This window comes from Loxodonta africana, chromosome 23, assembly GCF_030014295.1.
Source record: "Loxodonta africana isolate mLoxAfr1 chromosome 23, mLoxAfr1.hap2, whole genome shotgun sequence".
Classification (NCBI taxonomy): Eukaryota; Metazoa; Chordata; class Mammalia; order Proboscidea; family Elephantidae; genus Loxodonta; species Loxodonta africana.
The window spans coordinates 5,205,050-5,222,491 of NC_087364.1; the positions used below are offsets into that span (position 1 = coordinate 5,205,050).

Sequence of the window (17,442 nt, forward strand, 5' to 3'; positions counted from 1 at the left end):
ATATGATAATACACCCTTGAGTTTAAACAGAAACCACTCCTAGGAGATGGAAACATAACATTTGGTCAAAACATTAATACCCCTATTTGAAAAGTTCACTCAATACATCATACTGCTCCTAGCTTTTCAGAGAAAAAGGGGTTTGTATTTTTTTTAGCAATTTAATGTTAATGTCTGGGTATGGCTATGGGCTTAAAAACAAAGATTAATGTATAATTTCTACTGAAAAAGTTGTCGTTTTCAAAATAACTGCTGTCGTCTAGAATCCCATGCAATGTCTAGAGATCCTGAGTAACTAGGTGACTGGCTAGCGTGGGGATCACAAAATAGCAAGGAGAAGAAGTAGCACAGCACATAGATTACCTAAAAGAAGTCTTATAATCATAAAATGTTTTTAACATAGAATCCCACATTACCGTAGGATGTACATTAAAACAGCATCTCATTATCTAAGCATTCTATTTAATTTTATAAAACACAGGTAAAACTGTCCTAGGATTCTTCTACGCAAAGAAAATGAGTACATCTATAACGAGGTGCATTGACACAGTGGCTACAACAATGGGCTCAAGCATAACAAGGATTGTGAGGATGGCGCAGGACTGGGCAGTGTTCTGTTCTGTTGTACACAGGGTCGCTATGAGTTGGAACCAACTCGATGGCACCTAAAAATAGCAACTCATTCTTTAACAACAATTTGGTTACTTCCTAAAATGACTTAATATCATTGTAAAAAAGGAAATACGCAGAGTAGAAAATGTTTTATAATACCCATTAAAAAAAACCATTGCCATCGAGTCGATTCCGACTCATAGCGACCCTATATAATAAGAGCTAGATATTTTATGTATGTATGATTTTAGAATCTATATGCGAAACAACTTAAAATAGCAATTAAAATGGTTTTTATTATATTTATAGGTCAGTTGATTTATTTACACATACACACATCAGACTATGTCTGTATGTCCCTAAGCATCTACTACAGTGTTTGGCACTTGGTACATACACAGTAGGAATCCCTGGAAGACACAAATGGTTCGGTGCTTGACTCCTAGCCGAAAGGCTGTGGGTTCAAATCGTCCAAAGGCATCTGGATAGTCAAGCCTGGCGATCTGCTTCCAAAAGGTCACAGTTTTGGAAACCCTATGGATCAGTTCTATTCTGCACACACAGGGTCGCCATGAGTCAAAATCAATTCAATAACAACTAACATCAAGATACACAATAAATGTTTGTTGAATGAATAAACCACACATTACCCAAAAACCCAGATGCAATTGAAGCATAAAATGTATCCTTCTAGATACCACGGGCTAAGCATTCGGCTACTTAATAAATGAAAGGTTGAGGTTCGAATCCACCCAGAAGCACCTCTGAAGAAAGGCCTGTTGATCTACTTCTGAAAGATCACTGCTGTTAAAAATCCCATGGTGTGGGATGGCAGAGGCATATGGTAGTTGTTTTTAGTTTTTTGAGAAAACTGCCACACTGTTTTCCACAAAAACACTTGATAGGTTTTTGTATACATTCTCTCTTTTTGTACCATTCTGCATTCCCACCAATAATCGGTAAGGGTCCCAATTCCCCACATCCTCACCAACATTTATTATTTTCTGTATTTTTTAAATTTTTTATTTTGTATTTTCTTATCCTAGCGGGAATGAACTGGTATCTCATCGTGGTTTTGATGGGTATCTGTCTGGTGGCTAAAGAAGTTGAGCATGCTTTCATGATCATTTCATGGGTTATCTGAGTCAATTGTCCTAATACTGTGTTTCAGCACTTCTGTTCTTCCTCCTAGTTCATTGCATAGTGCATAGGGTCTCCAAAGCTTACACATGGCCATCCAAGGTACAACTGGTCTGCATTCAGCTAGAGTAGCAAGGGAAGGAGAGCAAGGAATATGAGGAAGAAATGGAATGTTTGTCTGGTTGCCTCCATGAACAACTACTTCCTATGTTAGGAGACCAGAAGAATTGGATGGTGCCCAGCTATCACTACTGAACATTTTCAATAAAGATTCTATAGAAGAATCCTGATCAAAAGGAGGGAAAAAGCAGAACACAATTTCAAATTCCCAATGGAATCCAGACTTTCTGGAGCCAGTGAGGCTGAATAAACCCCCAAAGCTACTGCCTCAGATCATCTTTAAACTTTAAACTTCAAACCAGAACTATCCCTTGAAATCTTCTCTGAACCAAACAATAAAAAATAATAATAATAATTTAGCTTAATTAGTAAATTATGTCTGACTTGAGCATTATGCTCTTTTAAAGAATTATCTGTGTGGGATAAAACTGATAACAGCAACTTGGAAGGTTAGATAAGATGCTTGGTGGCAGTAAGTTTTGAGGGTGGTAGAAAAATTCAGGAAAAGACAGTGAGAATGGTTGCACAACTTGAAGAATGTAATCAATGTCACTGGATTGTACATGCAGAAATTGTTAAAATGGAGTATATTTTGCTGTGTATATTTTCACCTACCCTCCTTCCCCTCCCCCCTTCACATTTTTTTAAAACTCTATGCAGCATGGTTCTACTCTGGAAAACATGGAGTTGTCATCAATCAGGAACAACTTAAAGGCAAGTTTTGTTTTGTTTTGTTTTAGGTACTGCTAATGCACCGTCCTTACAAAGTAGAGGCTGCAGCACTCTGTTTTCTTGTTTGTAAAATGCGATAATCCATGGGGGAAGTACATGGTAAGAGTTCAGTTAATGGTGGTTAATATCATTATTTGATTCATCTTTTTGTAGCTTCTAGGCTAGTGATTTCACAATTAAGACATAGCTTTTTTTTTTTTTTTTTAAGGTGGAGATTGTCAAATTATACAAACTGATTTCATAAAACTTTCGAACTCAAGGTACCTACATTCTTCCACACACTTTGAACACCTAGCTCTAGCCTGACTAAATTATTTTCAACCTGGATTTTCCAGTAAATCTCATGTTTCAGAAAACAATCTCAAGCAGGAAAATGTTCTGAATTCTTGACAACTCTCCCAAAATCAGCTTAAATGAAGTCTGGCTTGATGATTGATTATGTATCTCAAGTTTGTCTTCTATGAGAGAAGATTTTGTTGTGACAAATTTATTCTTTCTCCAAATTATCTAAATTCTTGCAGCAGATTGTTCATATGTAATTTTATTATACTCCACAGCTTCAAGGGTTTTATTATATAGATTCACGACTCCTGTCTAGCGGGAACTGCGTGTGTGTGGGGGGGGCGGGGGGGTGGTTACTGTTTGCTAGTTTCCACATTAGTTCTTTGCACCTTTGGGGTAAAGCTGTAGCATGCAGAGCCTTGCAATTACATGTTTGGAGAAGAAAAGTTTCAGTGCTCATTCAAATAATATTTATATAATCTCAAAGTTTTCTCATTTATTTAAAACAACATTTTTTTTTTTATTATGGTTACTTTAAAACATATTCAGAAGTGAAGGGAATACTATAATGAACCCATATAATGAACAATCAACTTCAATGGTTATTAACAATTATCAACTCATGGCCGATTCTGCTTCATGTCTTGTTGTTGTTAGGTGCCGTAGAGTTAGTTCCAACTCATTGCAACCCTGTGTACAACAGAAGGGAACGCTGTTCAATCCTGTGCCATCTGCACAGTCGTTGTTATGCTCAAGCCCATTGTTGCAGCAACTTTGTCAATCCATCTCGTTGAGCGTCTTTCTCTTTTTCAATAACCCTCTACCAAGTATGATGTCCTTTTCCAGGGACTGATCCCTCCTGATAACATGTCCAAAGAATGTGAGAAGTACTCTTGTCGTCTTTGCTTCTAAAGAGTTTTCTGGTTGTACTTCTTCCAAGACAGATTTGTCATTCTTTTGGCTTCCTGTCTAGCTATATCCATTTCCCTATCAGCCTCAAAAGTAGATGCACTTGAAGCAAGTCCCAAACAAAAAGTCATTTCATTAACAAATATTTAGTATAATTCTTTAAGATAAAAGAACTTAAAAAAAAAACAACATTGCAGTGCCTTTATCACACATATAAGAGTAAAAAACAATTTCTTAATTTTATTAAATATCCAGATTTCATATTACATCAATTATCTCACAATTTTTATACTTAGTCGTACAAATTAGAATCCAGATACTGTTCACTGATTTAATCTGTTTACATATCTCTTAGAAGTCTTTTAAGTTCCCCATCTTTTTTCAAATTTTTTTCTTTGCATTTGATACGTTGAAGAAATTGGTTTATGTAGTACAGTCTCCCACCGTTTGGAAATTTGCAGAGTGCATCTCCATGGTTTATGTTATTATGTTCTTCTATCCTCCCATTCTGTTGATGAGTAGTTAGATCAAGAAATCTCATTATATGCAGGTTTCCTTCCTCCCTCCCTCTTCCCCTTTCATTCTTATTGTTCTTTCTTCTTTGGCAGGAATACTTGATAGGTTTTTGTGTATGTTCTTTCTTTTTGTAATGTTAGCTGTCATTGACAGTCATTGTCTAGATCGGTTATTTAAGAGGGGCTGCAAACATGAGTTGTTCTAATTTTATCATTCCTTTTTCATTTATTTGTATTAGGATTGCATTATACTAAATTATTAAGTTAACTGGCATCTTTACAATATTAAGCCTTTCTATCCAAGAATGCATTCTGTTTTTCAACTTAAGTCTATTTTTATGGCCTGAAGGGGCGTTTTATAGTTTCCCTCACATATGCCATGTCATGGATTGAACTGCATCCCTCAAAAGTGTTTGTCAACTCGGCTAGGCCATGACTCCCAGTATTGTGTGATTGTCCACCATTTTGTCATCTGATATGATTTTTCTGTGTTGTAAATTCTACCTCTATGATGTTAACAAGGCAGGATTAGCAGGAGTTATGTTAAAGAGGCAGGATTTAGTCTTCAAGATTAGGCTGTGTCTTAAGCCAATCTCTTTTGAGATATAAAAGAGAGAAGGGAGCAGAGGCTCAGGGGGACGGATATCATTACCACCAAGCAGGAAAAGCTAGGAGTGTGCATTCTCTGGACCCTGGGTCCTAGTGCAGAGTTGCTCTTACACCAGGGGAAGATTGGTGACAAGGTCCTTCCTCCAGGGATGACAGAGGGAGAAAGACTTCTCCTAGAGCTGGTGCCCTGAATTCCGACTTCTAGACTACTACACTGTGAGCGAAGAAACCTCTGTCTGTTAAAGCCACCCACTTGTGGTGTCTCAGCACTAGATAACTAAGGCAGGCATTTATGTATTTCGGCTAATGTAACTGCTTTGTTCTTGTTCATTATTTCTAATAAGCTATATTTAAAACATATAAAAGTTATTAGCTTTTGTCTATCTATTTTATTATCTACTACTTTACCAAGTTTTCTCATTCTGTGTAGGAATTTTCTCACTAACTCTTCTGGAGTTTCTAGATATATAATCAGATTTGGAGACAAATATTTTTGCCTTGCCTTTCCATTTCTTGTGCTTCTGTTTTCTCTTTGGCATTGCATTGTGTAAGAGGGTATCTTTGTCTTGTTTACTATCATTCTATTTATCGGGCATAATATACTTGAAATTCACGGATTGGTTAACGCTGGAGAGTAGCCTTTAGCAGCATTTCCTTCAGTGTTTTAGAAAATATTTTTACAGTGCTAGAAATAAACTCTACATAATAAAGGATATAAATTTATGAGATTTAACTGTTGCATAACAGAGACTGATGTGATGATAATATAACATTTATAATATTTAATTAATCAGGGTTATAAATTCAGAGCCTACCATATTGTACCTTGGACCTCAAATTATTTAGTATGCCTCTCTCCATTGATATATGGAACTGTTTTTGTTGTTGTTGTTACGTCCCATTGAGTCAGTTCCAACTCATAGTGACCCTATGCACAATAGAATGAAACACTGCCCTATCCTGTACCATCCTCACAATCGTTGCTATGTCTGAGCCCACTGTTGCGGCCACTGTGTCAATCCATTTCATAGAGGGTCTTCCTCTTTTTCACTGACCTCATTACTGTGTTTGAGGCCACTGTTGCAGCCACTGTGTCAACCCACCTTGTCAAGGATCTTCCTTTTTTTTGCTGACCCTGTACCTTACCAAGCATGACATCCTTCTCCAAGGACTAGTCTTCCTGTTAACATGTCCAAAGTATGTGAGATGAAGTCTCACATCCTCCCTTACAAGGAGCACTCTGGCTATACATCTTCCAAGACAAACTCGTTCATTCTTCTGGAAGTCCATTATATATTCAATATTCTTCTCCAACAGCGTAATTCAGAGGCATCGATTCTTCTTCAGTTTTCCTTATCCATTGTCCGGCTTTCTCATGTATATGAGGCAATTGAAAACACTGAACTAGTACCAAGTTATACCTTTTATATCTTTTACTTGAAAAATTATCTCAATTACATAGGAAATAGTTTTAAATAGAAATGATTCTTTAGAAAGTCAAATAAAACCAGATTAGCATATTTTGTTATGTAAAACAAATTTTCATTTAAGAGGGTCACAAGCATACATCTAATATTTTATAGTAACTTAGGGGTAACTAGGTTAGTGATGCTGCTGTTTCGGAATATTTCTTAATATCTGCTCAAATGTCTCTCGATTCTAAATTGGGGAAGCTGTCATGGAGGCTCGATCGTGAAAAGTGCATACGTTTCTTACTGTAGCAAGAGAATCACTAGGAGATTCACTATGAAGATTTCTATCTTGAGGTTTCGTTCTTTAAAATTACAATTAAAAGCATATTCATTAAACTTGTAACATCTACAAAACCAGGCACAGTTTCAACTTCACAGAAGCTGACATTCTTGTCAAGAGTGATAGATGGGTCAATAAGCCCATATGACAATAAAATCAATATTTATAAAAGCACTAGTATTTTCTGGATTTGATTCGGAATACAGCATTTGCTTTGTCAGATATTTTATTGAAAGTTTCCAATGGAATCAAAAAAAAAAAAGTTCAAATTCTGTTACTAAGTCTGGGTCACAAGGAAATTTAGGGATTTGCTAAATCCAGTGTAAGATGGGATTCGTATTCATCACAAAGAAAATAATTTTATTTCACATGCTAAGAAAAAGACTTAAGAGAAAAAAAAAATTTTTTTTTTTATTTTGTTAATAATGATTCTAAGAATTGGGCTTGTGATTTTTACTAATAAATGCCTAAAAGTAGTTTTGGTACTTAACAGAGACTTATTCTTTAGGTTTTGAAAAAATGCTATTCCTTGTTTCATAAAAATCTCAGGCTGTAAGTATATTCTAAAATATATAATTAAAACATGGAACAGAAAGAGAGAATAATAAGGGATTTACATAATTATAATGAAATAAGTATGTTTTAATAACAAAATCATATAAATATTCTGCACAGTCCCTAGCATCAATGTCTGTCACAGGGCATGGTCTTAAAAAAACAGGACAGCCTTTGAGATCACTATGACAACCCTGGTATTTTACCATAAGTGAGGGAAGAAAAGTGGGTAAAATATAAAGGCGTGTCTGGCTTCACAGGGCTAATAATTGTTAGTAGACACACTAGTTCAATTTCTGGGGGCTTAACACTATACAGAAACTGGGGAAAGAATAAAAATCTCCTCTAAAACAAACCTGGCCTAAGTTAAATAAAGTTTTTGGGGGGGGCATATTAGTTGTTAATACAGACTCAGTAAGTAATTGTGTTCCTGTGTGGAGAAGGGGGTTGGGAGGTATGTTCCCTAGCAGAGGACTTGGCATACCATCACTCCACGTCACTTGTCGAAGTTAGACAAACAAGTGGATCACATTACAGACGTGAAAACTTGCTTATTGCTAAGGGAAAAATGTAAGGAATGAATACCAGTACTGTGCAGCGTCCAAACACTTGAGCTGCAAACCTGCATACACCATTGTGTGTTCTATCGGCCAGCCTTTAGCTGACCTCTTCCTTATGTTTGTCACTATTTTTCTTGTAGTAAAAAATAAATCAATAAAAATGTCAAGCCATCCTTTTTTCCATTAATCCACGGGCATGAAAAGTATGAGAGGAAAATAAAGATAGCCTCCCTGGTCTTATTTAAAACTGGGCTTTTTGTGAGGTTTTGTAAAGAGCGTGGTTAGTGCTGACTCACTGCGGATTAGTCAACGTGATTTACGATCTACCCACAGCATGATGCACTACTTTGCTAGAAATAAAACTGGCTGAGTTTTAACAGGTTCTGAAGTGTTTCCATTTCTAACAGCAGCTCTCCAACTTTTCCTAAATATGTACAGTGTGCTAGTTAACTACACCAGGAAGCCTATGATCATAATCTTATTTAATCTCACAACTCTAGAAGAATATTATTCTTCCCATTTCAAAGACGAGGAAACCAATGCTCCTATCGGTTCTTCACCTTTGCAAAAACTACTCTGCCAGCAGAAGTCACAATTCCAGGTAATTCTTTATCCAGGTCCTAACCACCATGATATCTCCCTTAAAAGAAATAAATCTAAACATGTTACATAATTAATAAAAGTTTTCCTAAATGCTACATATTTCTGATTCTTCATGTTCCAACAATATGGCTTTGTTTTTTACCTTTTCCCCGCACCCTTCTACTAGTTCATTTTCCTTCTTTGCTTGCTAAAGCACGTTCTGTTTCTAATCTCTCACTTAACCCTTAATTTTTAGGTATGCCGAAGTTGACAAAGCCATTCATGAGATGCAATTAAAATACCTAGAGAATTTGGTGCTTTTCAAAATGTCTCAAATTATAAATGACATAAAAATAATCAATGCATCTTAAATGCATTTTTAGGAAACTCCAGTAGTCATATGTGTGGATGTTCCATAGAAGTAAATATACAAATAACAGCATTTGGCATAGTAGAGTGTTTCCTCCTATGATTTTCAGCCAAGGCTTTTGAGGACCTTTGTTCCGATTTCAAATCAAGGCATCCTCCCACTGTCTGACCTAGTTGAAAGAGCACTTCCACAAACACAACTCAGAGCCCTGATGGCACAGTAGGTAAGGGCTATGGCTGCTAACCAAAAGGTCGGCAGTTCAAATTCGCCAGCTGCTCCTTGGAAACCCAGGGGGGCAGCTCTACTCTGTCTTGTAGGATCGCTAGCAGTCAGAATTGACTCAACAGCAATGGGCTCGGTTTTTCATTTTAAAGCACAACCCAGGTTTTCAACTAACATTGTCTTTTAAAACAAGTACTTCTGTTTAAAAAAAAAATGATTATGCCGTTTGTTTATAGGAACACATACAAAGGATGAACGTGCCAACAATTCAGAGATAATTGTTTAAAAGCACAAGTATAAAGTACTCATTTTAATTCCATATTAGCAATTAATTACATTAATAATTTTTGTTGAATAAAAAATTAACTTGCAATTTTAAATAAAAAAATGAAAGTTCATAAAATTTCAAAAGAAAGCCTACTTACTTGTTCAAATTCATTCTTTTGAAATTCTTCAAAACCAAAGATGTCCAGTATTCCAATCTCCAATGTCTGTATGCTTAAATGAAACAATAAAACAGAATGAGTGGGTATCCTCAAAGCTCTTACATGACCTTCTCCTGCTCATTGCTACTCCACGTTAGGGAAATCCAGCCACTTAGCAAGTCACTGTCAATTTGAACTAAAAATATGCAAGTAGTTACCTTAGAAACTGCTGAAAAACTCTGAAACTTAGCAAAAAATAAAAAAATAATAATGTTTTGATTTAAACATAGGTATATCAATTTTTTTATGTCAATAAATATACATTAATTTATAAATTAAAAATGTAACTATATGGGTGGTTTAATATTGGCATCTCTGAAACAACCCATGTGTTTGTCTCAGACTGGCTTGCTTTTCCTTAAGGAACTTGAGACTGCATTTCAAGTGGCTCTCGCCAGTCAATACCTGCATCTTTTTAGGCAACACAAACAGGAAAGCAAGAAATTTCTCATCACATGTAAGTACCCAAACCAAAACCCACCACCATCAAGTCGATTCCGACTCATAGAGACCCTATAGGACAGAGTAGAACTGCCTGATAGAGTTTCCAAGGAGTACCTGGTGGATTCGAACTGCCGACCTCTTGGTTAGCAGCAGTAGCACTTAACCACTACGCCACCAGGGTTTCCATCACTTAAGTACACTATACAGTAAATCATAACTAAGTCACAGGCCTGTTCTTTGCTATATCCAATTCAACCACTTGAAAAATTATATTATGATCTTCATACACGCTTATAAAGACAAAGGAAAATGAAACATTGGAGCAAAATTTAAGGAAATCAAACTGAGTAACTTATAATACTTTCTTCAATGGAGACTACCACCGTTGGAATTTACCACAAGCTTGAATGATAAAATCACAGGCTTCTGAATCCACGTGGTGAGTGAGATAAGGAATAAGAAAATCCTGAGTCAGTGACAGTGGCCCTAAAAATGGTGATTCTATGTGTGTTTTGGGGGTGAGAGGGCTGTGATGGGCAAGAATGCAAGGGGCTGTTCTGTGCACAGAAAATTCCAGATGATGGATGATTTTGAAATGCTGGCCACCAAGAGGCATGTAGCCCACCTCTTCCACCTCCACGTTGTTAGAACTCTAGGTGATGTAAAGAAAGCACCAGGATAATAGCTGGTACACAGTGAGTCTCCAATAAGTGGACGTTGTCTTTTTTTTTTTTTTAAGTTTTTTTAGAACTTACTATATAATTGAAGATGATGGTTAGGACTATAAACAGCAAACAGACATTAAAATTTCAATCTAGTTAAACCAGCAACGAAATGAAATTTTGAAAATTAGGATAAGAAAGATATCTCATAGGGGCGTTGTAGATGTTCAATGAGATATCATTTTAAAAATGTTTCTAACACTTCATACACAGCCCTCAATAAAATGTTAGCTCTAGTTTCCATTCTCATCACTGTATTTTCTTATGTATCAGGGCCAATTAACTGCAATTTTCACATGAATGAAAAACTCTGTTTTTAACCTTCTAATGTGTATTTCTGGAGCCCTGGAGGCATAGTGATTAAGAGCTCGGCTGCTAACCAAAGGGTTAGCAGTTGAAATCCACCAGTTGCTGTCGAAAACCCTAAGGGGCAGTTCTGCTCTGTCCTACTGGGTCACTGCGAGTTGGAATCAACTCAAAGGCAATGGGTTTAACATGTACTTCCAATGGAGAAGAAGTAAAAGGAAAGACTCTATGCATGAAAGATGTTGGTATATACACAATACTATAAAGGAGAGAACAAGCCAGATGGCTGTCTACCCATGTGTTCTGCTCACCACCCCTCCCATCACCCAGTTTCTGGCTCAATTTGCCAGCAATTGCAAATTCTTTCCCTAATTTCTGAACTATTTTCAGAAAATGATAAGCCTCAGATACTCTTTTAGGTCAATGAATAAAAGGTAGGGACTCCCATCTGTATGTGCCATACTGGTATCACACCTCTCCATCCCCAGTTCCTCTTGTAGGCTAGAGACAACCCTGGGAGATTTGCATAAGCTGAGTGTCTGTCACGTGTCTGTCAGTTTGTCATACTGTGGGGGTTGTGTGTTCCTGTGATGCTGGAAGCTATGCCACCGGTATTCAGATACCAGCAGGGTCACCCGTGGAGGAAAGGTTTCAGCTGAGCTTCCAGGCTAAGACAGACTAGGAAGAAGAACCCGACAGTCTACTTCTGAAAAGCATTAGCCAGTGAAAACCTTATGAATAGCAGCGGAACATTGTCTGATATAGTGCTGGAAGATGAGACCCCCAGGTTGGAAGGGACTCAAAAGATGACTGGGGAAGAGCTGCCTCCTCAAAGTGGAGTCAAACTTGATGATGCGGATGGAGTAAAGCTTTTGGGACCTTCATTTGCTGATGTGGCACGACTCAAAATGAGAAGAAACAGCTGCAAACATCCATTGATAATAGGAACCTGGAATGTACGAAGTATGAATCTAGGAAAATTGGAAATCGTCGAAAATGAAATGGAACACATAAACATTGATATCCTAGGCATTAGTGGGCTAAAATGGACTGCTATTGGCCATTTTGAATCAAACAATCATGTAGTGTACTATGCTGGGAATGACAACTCGAAGAGGAATGGTGTTGCATTCATCGTCAAAAAGAACACTTCAAGATCTATCCTGAAGTACAACATTGTCAGTGACATCATAATATCCATATGCCTACAAGGAAGACCAGTTAATACAGCTATTATTCAAATTTACCCACCAACCACTAGGGCCAAAGATGAAGAAATAGAAGATTTTTTATCAGCTGCTGCAGTCTGAAATTGATCGAACACGCAATCAAGATGCATTGATAATTACTGGTGATTGGAATGCAAAAGTTGGAAACAAAGAAGAAGGATCAGTAGTTGGAAAATATGGCCTTATTGACGGAAACAATGCTGGAGACCGAACGATAGAATTTTGCAAGACCAATGACTTCTTCATTGCAAATACCTTCTTTCACCAACATAAACAGTGACTATACACATGGATCTTGCCAGATGGAACACAGAGAAATCAAATTGACTCCATCTGTGGAAAGAGACGATAGAAAAGCTCAATATCATCAGTCAGAAAAAGGCCAGGGGCTGACTGTGGAACAGACCATCACTTGCTCATATGCAAGTTCAAGATGAAACTGAAGAAAATCAGAGCAAGTCCACAAAAGCCAAAATATGACATTGAGTATATCCCACCTGAATTTAGAGACCATCTCAAGAATAGATTTGACACATTGAACACTAGTGACTGAAGACCAGAGGAGTTGTGGAATGACATCAAGGACATCATCCATGAAGAAGGCAAGAGGTCACTGAAAAGACAAGAGAGAAAGAAAAGACCAAGATGGATGTCAGAAGAGACTCTGAAACTTGCTCATGAGTGTCGAGCAGCTAAAGCAAAAGGAAGAATTGATGAAGTAAAAGACCTGAACAGAAGATTTCAAAGGGCCTCTAGAGAAGACAAAGTAAAGTATTATAATGACATGTGCAAAGAGCTGGAGATGGAAAACCAAAAGGGAAAAACGTGCTCTGTGTTTCTCAAGCTGAAAGAACTGAAGAAAAAACTCAAGCCTTGAGTTGCAATAGTGAAGGATTCCATGGGGAAAATATTAAACAACACAGGAAGCATCAAAAGAAGATGGAAGGAATACAGAGTCATTATACCAAAAAGAATTAGTCAATATTCAACCATTTCAAGAGGTGGCATACAATTAGGAACTGATGGTACTGAAGGAAGAAATCCAAGCTGCTCTGAAGGCATTGGTAAAAAACGAGGCTCCAGGAATTGATGGAATATCAACTGAGATGTTTCAACAAACAGATGCAGTGCTGGAGGTGCTCACTCGTGTACGCCAAGAAATACGGAAGACAGCGTCCTGGCCAACTGACTGGAAAAGATCCATATTTATGCCTATTTCCAAGAAAGGTGATCCAAGTGAATGTGGCAATTATAGAACAATATCATTAATATCACTTGCAAGCAAAATTCTGCTGAAGATCATTCAAAAACGGCTGCAGCAGTATATCGACAGGGAACTGCCAGAAATTCAGGCCGGTTTCAGAAGAGGACGTGGAACGAGGGATATCATTGCTGATGTCAGATGGATCCTGGCTGAAAGCAGAGAATACCAAAAGGATGTTTACCTGTGTTTTATTGATTATGCAAAGGCATTCGACTGTGTGGATCATAACAAACTGTGGATAACACTGCGAAGAATGGGAATTCCAGAACACTTAATGCTCATGAGGAAGCTTTACATAGATCAAGAAGCAGTTGTTTGGACAGAACAAGGGGATACTGATTGGTTTAAAGTCAGCAAAGGTGTGCGGCAGGGTTATATTCTTTCACCATACCTATTTAATCTGTATGCTGAACAAATAATATGAGAAGCTGGACTATATGAAGAAGAATGGGGCATCAGGATTGGGGGAAGACTTATTAACAACCTGCGTTATGCATATGACACAACCTTGCTTGCTGAAAGTGAAGAGGACTTGAAGCATTTACTGATGAAGATCAAAGACCACAGCCTTCAGTATGGATTACACTTCAACATAAAGAAAACAAAAATCCTCACAACTGGACCAATGAGCAACATCGTGATAAACGGAGAAAAGACTGAAGTTGTCAAGGATTTCATTTTACTTGGATCCACAATCAACAGCCATGGAAGCAGCAGTCAAGAAATCAAAAGACGCATTGCATTGGGCAAATCTGCTGCAAAGGACCTCTTCAAACTGCTGACGAGCAAAGATGTCACCCTGAAGACTAAGGTGCGCCTGACCCAAGCCATGGTATTTTCAATCACATCATATGCATGTGAAAGCTGGACAATGAATAAGGAAGACCGAAGAAGAGTTGACGCCTTTGAATTGTGGTGTTTGTGGAGAATATTGAATATACAATGGACTGCCAAAAGAACGAACAAATCTGTCTTGGAAGAAGTGCGGCCAGAATGCTCCTTAGAGGCAAGGATGGCGAGACTGCGTCTTACGTACTTCGGACATGTTGTCAGGAGAGATCAGTCCCTGGAGAAGGACACCATGCTTGGCAGAGTACAGGGTCAGCGGAAAAGAGGAAGAACCTCAACAAGGTGGATTGACACAGTGGCTGCGACAATGAGCTCAAGCATAACAATGATTGTAAGGATGGCGCAGGACCAGACAGTGTTTTGTTCTGTTGTGCATAGGGTCACTATGAGTCAGAACTGACTCGACAGCATCTAACAACAACTAACAACAACAAGGAATTGTCAAAGTTAGCCTTCATAATGAGTGCATCTTGCCAATCAGAAAAAAAGAAAACCTTGTTTTAATTAATTAATCAGCTTACTGCTAGCGTAATTTGGTGAACACCTGCTATGGGTTGATTTATGTCCCCTAAAATTGTATGTTCAAGTGCTGACCCCTGGTACCTATGAATTTGACCTTATTTGGAAGTAGATTCTTTGCAGATGTAATTAGTTAGCATGGCGGTCAGAGTGGAGTAGGGTGGGCTCTCATCCAATATGGTTGACGTCCTTATAAAAAAAGACAGAGGCAGCACAATTGGACTAAACCAAAAGCAAAGAAGTTTCCTGAATAAACTGAATGCTTCAAAGGCCAGCGTAGCAGGGGCACGGGTCTGGGGAGCGTGGTTTCAGGGGTCATCTAAGTCAATTGGCATAATAAAATCTATTAACAAAACATTCTGCATCCCACTTTGAAGAGTGGCGTGTGGGGTCTTAAATGCTAGCAAGCAGCCATCTAAGATGCATCAATTGGTCTCAACCCACCTGGATCAAAGGACAATGAAGAACACCAAGGACACAGGGTGATTACGAGCCCAAGAGACAGAAAGGACCACATGAACCAGAGACTAAATCATAGACCAGAAGAACTAGACAGTGCCCAGCTACAAGCAATGGCTGCCCAGCTACAACCAATGGCTGCCCTGACAGGGAACACAACAGAGAACCCCTGAGGGAGCAGGAGAGCAGTGGGCCAGACTTAATGTTCTGACTGAGACTGCAAGGACCCGGGTGGTCATGGCCCCCAGACCTTCTGTTGGCCCAGGACAGGAACCATTCCCGAAGGCAACTCTTCAGACATGGATTGGACTGGACAATGGGTTGGAGAGGGATGCTGGTGAGGAGTGAGCTTCTTGGATCAGGTGGACACTTGAGAGTATGTTGGCATCTCCTGCCTGGAGGGGAGATGAGAGGGTGGATGGGGTTAGAAGCTGGCAAAATGGACATGAAAAGAGAGAGTGGAGGGAGAGAGCATGCTGTCTCATTAGGAGGAGAGTAATTGGGAGTGTGCAGGAAGTTGTATATGGGTTTTTGTGTGAGAGACTGACTTGATTTGTAAACTTTCACTTAAAGCACTAATAAAAATTACTAAAAAAAAAAAAAAAAGGACAGAGACTGGTGTTATGATGGCACAAGCCAGGGAATACCAAGCACTGCTGCTTATCATCAGAAGGTAGGGGAAAGGCATGGAAGAAATTTTCCCTCAGAGCCCTCAGAAAGAATCAACACCGTCAATGCCCTGAATTTGGACTTCTAAGCTCCAGAACTATGGAAGAATAAGTTTCTGGTTTTTTTTATGCTAGGTGCTTTGTGCTATTTTGTTATGGGAGCCCCAGGAAACTAAAACAATGTCCCAGCATAGCCCAACATCTCCAGGGATGTTCCACCATCAATATTTTTGTAAGTCCAGCTGATCCCCAGGGCAGTATGTCTGGACAACAGGGTTGCTTAAGTCTGGCACATTTTATATGTGATTCTTAACCAGTCTGGGGCACTGCCACTCTATGGTCCTAAAATGCTGACTCAAGTCTGGCTCAATCGAAGAGTTTTGGGCCAGGCAGGATTAAGCTGCCTCTTAAACTGACTGAAATACTTTGGTAACTCTCTTGGCATGATTGAGAAAAAAACCTGATCTCTATACACCACTAGATCTCTTATCCAAAATGAAATTAGTTAATCCATGTTCTAAAGTAGATAAAAAAATATGCCCTGTAATTCAGATGTTTTCCTTCCCCATACCTACAAGCATGGAAGGCAAGATCAAAATCAGACAGATATCATGGAATTTAACGCTTTGTCTGCTATGAAAGGTATTGTATTTTACTAATGTTGTTCTTAGCTACCATCGAGTTGGTTCTGACTGATAACAACCCTATGTACAACAGAACGAAACACTGCCTGGTCCAGCGCTATCCTCACAATCGTTATGCTTGAGCCCATTGTTGCAGCCACTGAGGCCCTCATTCCTCTTTTTCGCTTACACTCTACTTAACCAAGCATGATGTCCTTCTCCAGGGACTAGTCCCTCCTAATAACATGTCCAAAGCAGATAAGACAAAGTTTCATATCCTCCCTTTTAAACAGCATTCTGGCTGTACTTCTTCCAAGACAGATTTATTTGTTCTTCTGGAAGTCCATGGTATATTCAATATTCTTTGCCAAAACCGTAATTCAAAGGTATCAATTCTTCTTTGGTCTTTCTTCTTCACTGTCCAGCTTTCACATGCCTATGAGGTGACTGAAAATACCATGGCTTGGGTAAGGTGCACCTTAGTCCTCAAAGTGACAGCTTTGCTTTTTAACACTTTAAAGAGGTCTCTTGTAGCAGATTTACTCAATATAATATGTCGTTTAATTTCTTGACTGCTGCTTCCATGGCCATTGAATGTACATCTGAGTAAAATGAAATCCTTGACAGTTTCAGTATTTCTGTTTATCATGATGTTCCTTACTGATTTACCCAGTACAAAAACCCAGTGCCGCTGAGTCGATTCCGACTCTTAGCGGCCGTATAGGACAGGGTAGAACTGCCCCGTAGAGTTTCCAAGGAGCACCTGGTGGATTTGAACTGCCGACCCTTTGGTTAGCAGCCGTAGCACTTAACCACTACACCCCAGGGTTTCCATTAGTGATCTAGTTGTGAGGATTTTTGTTTTCTTTATATTGAGGTGTAAGCCATCCTGAAGGCTCTAGTCTTATCTTCAT

The 17,442-nt window shown here is 38.6% G+C and overlaps 1 protein-coding gene across 1 annotated transcript in view; it reads right to left on the reverse strand.

Annotated features, from left to right (window-relative positions):
* Positions 1–17,442, reverse strand: part of MYO16 (myosin XVI) — a 561,325-nt gene that overhangs the window by 231,718 nt on the left and 312,165 nt on the right. The window contains exon 20 of the mRNA XM_023553192.2: positions 9,386–9,458. Coding sequence (XP_023408960.2) covers positions 9,386–9,458 — 73 coding nt within the window. The remainder of the gene's footprint in view (positions 1–9,385; positions 9,459–17,442) is intronic.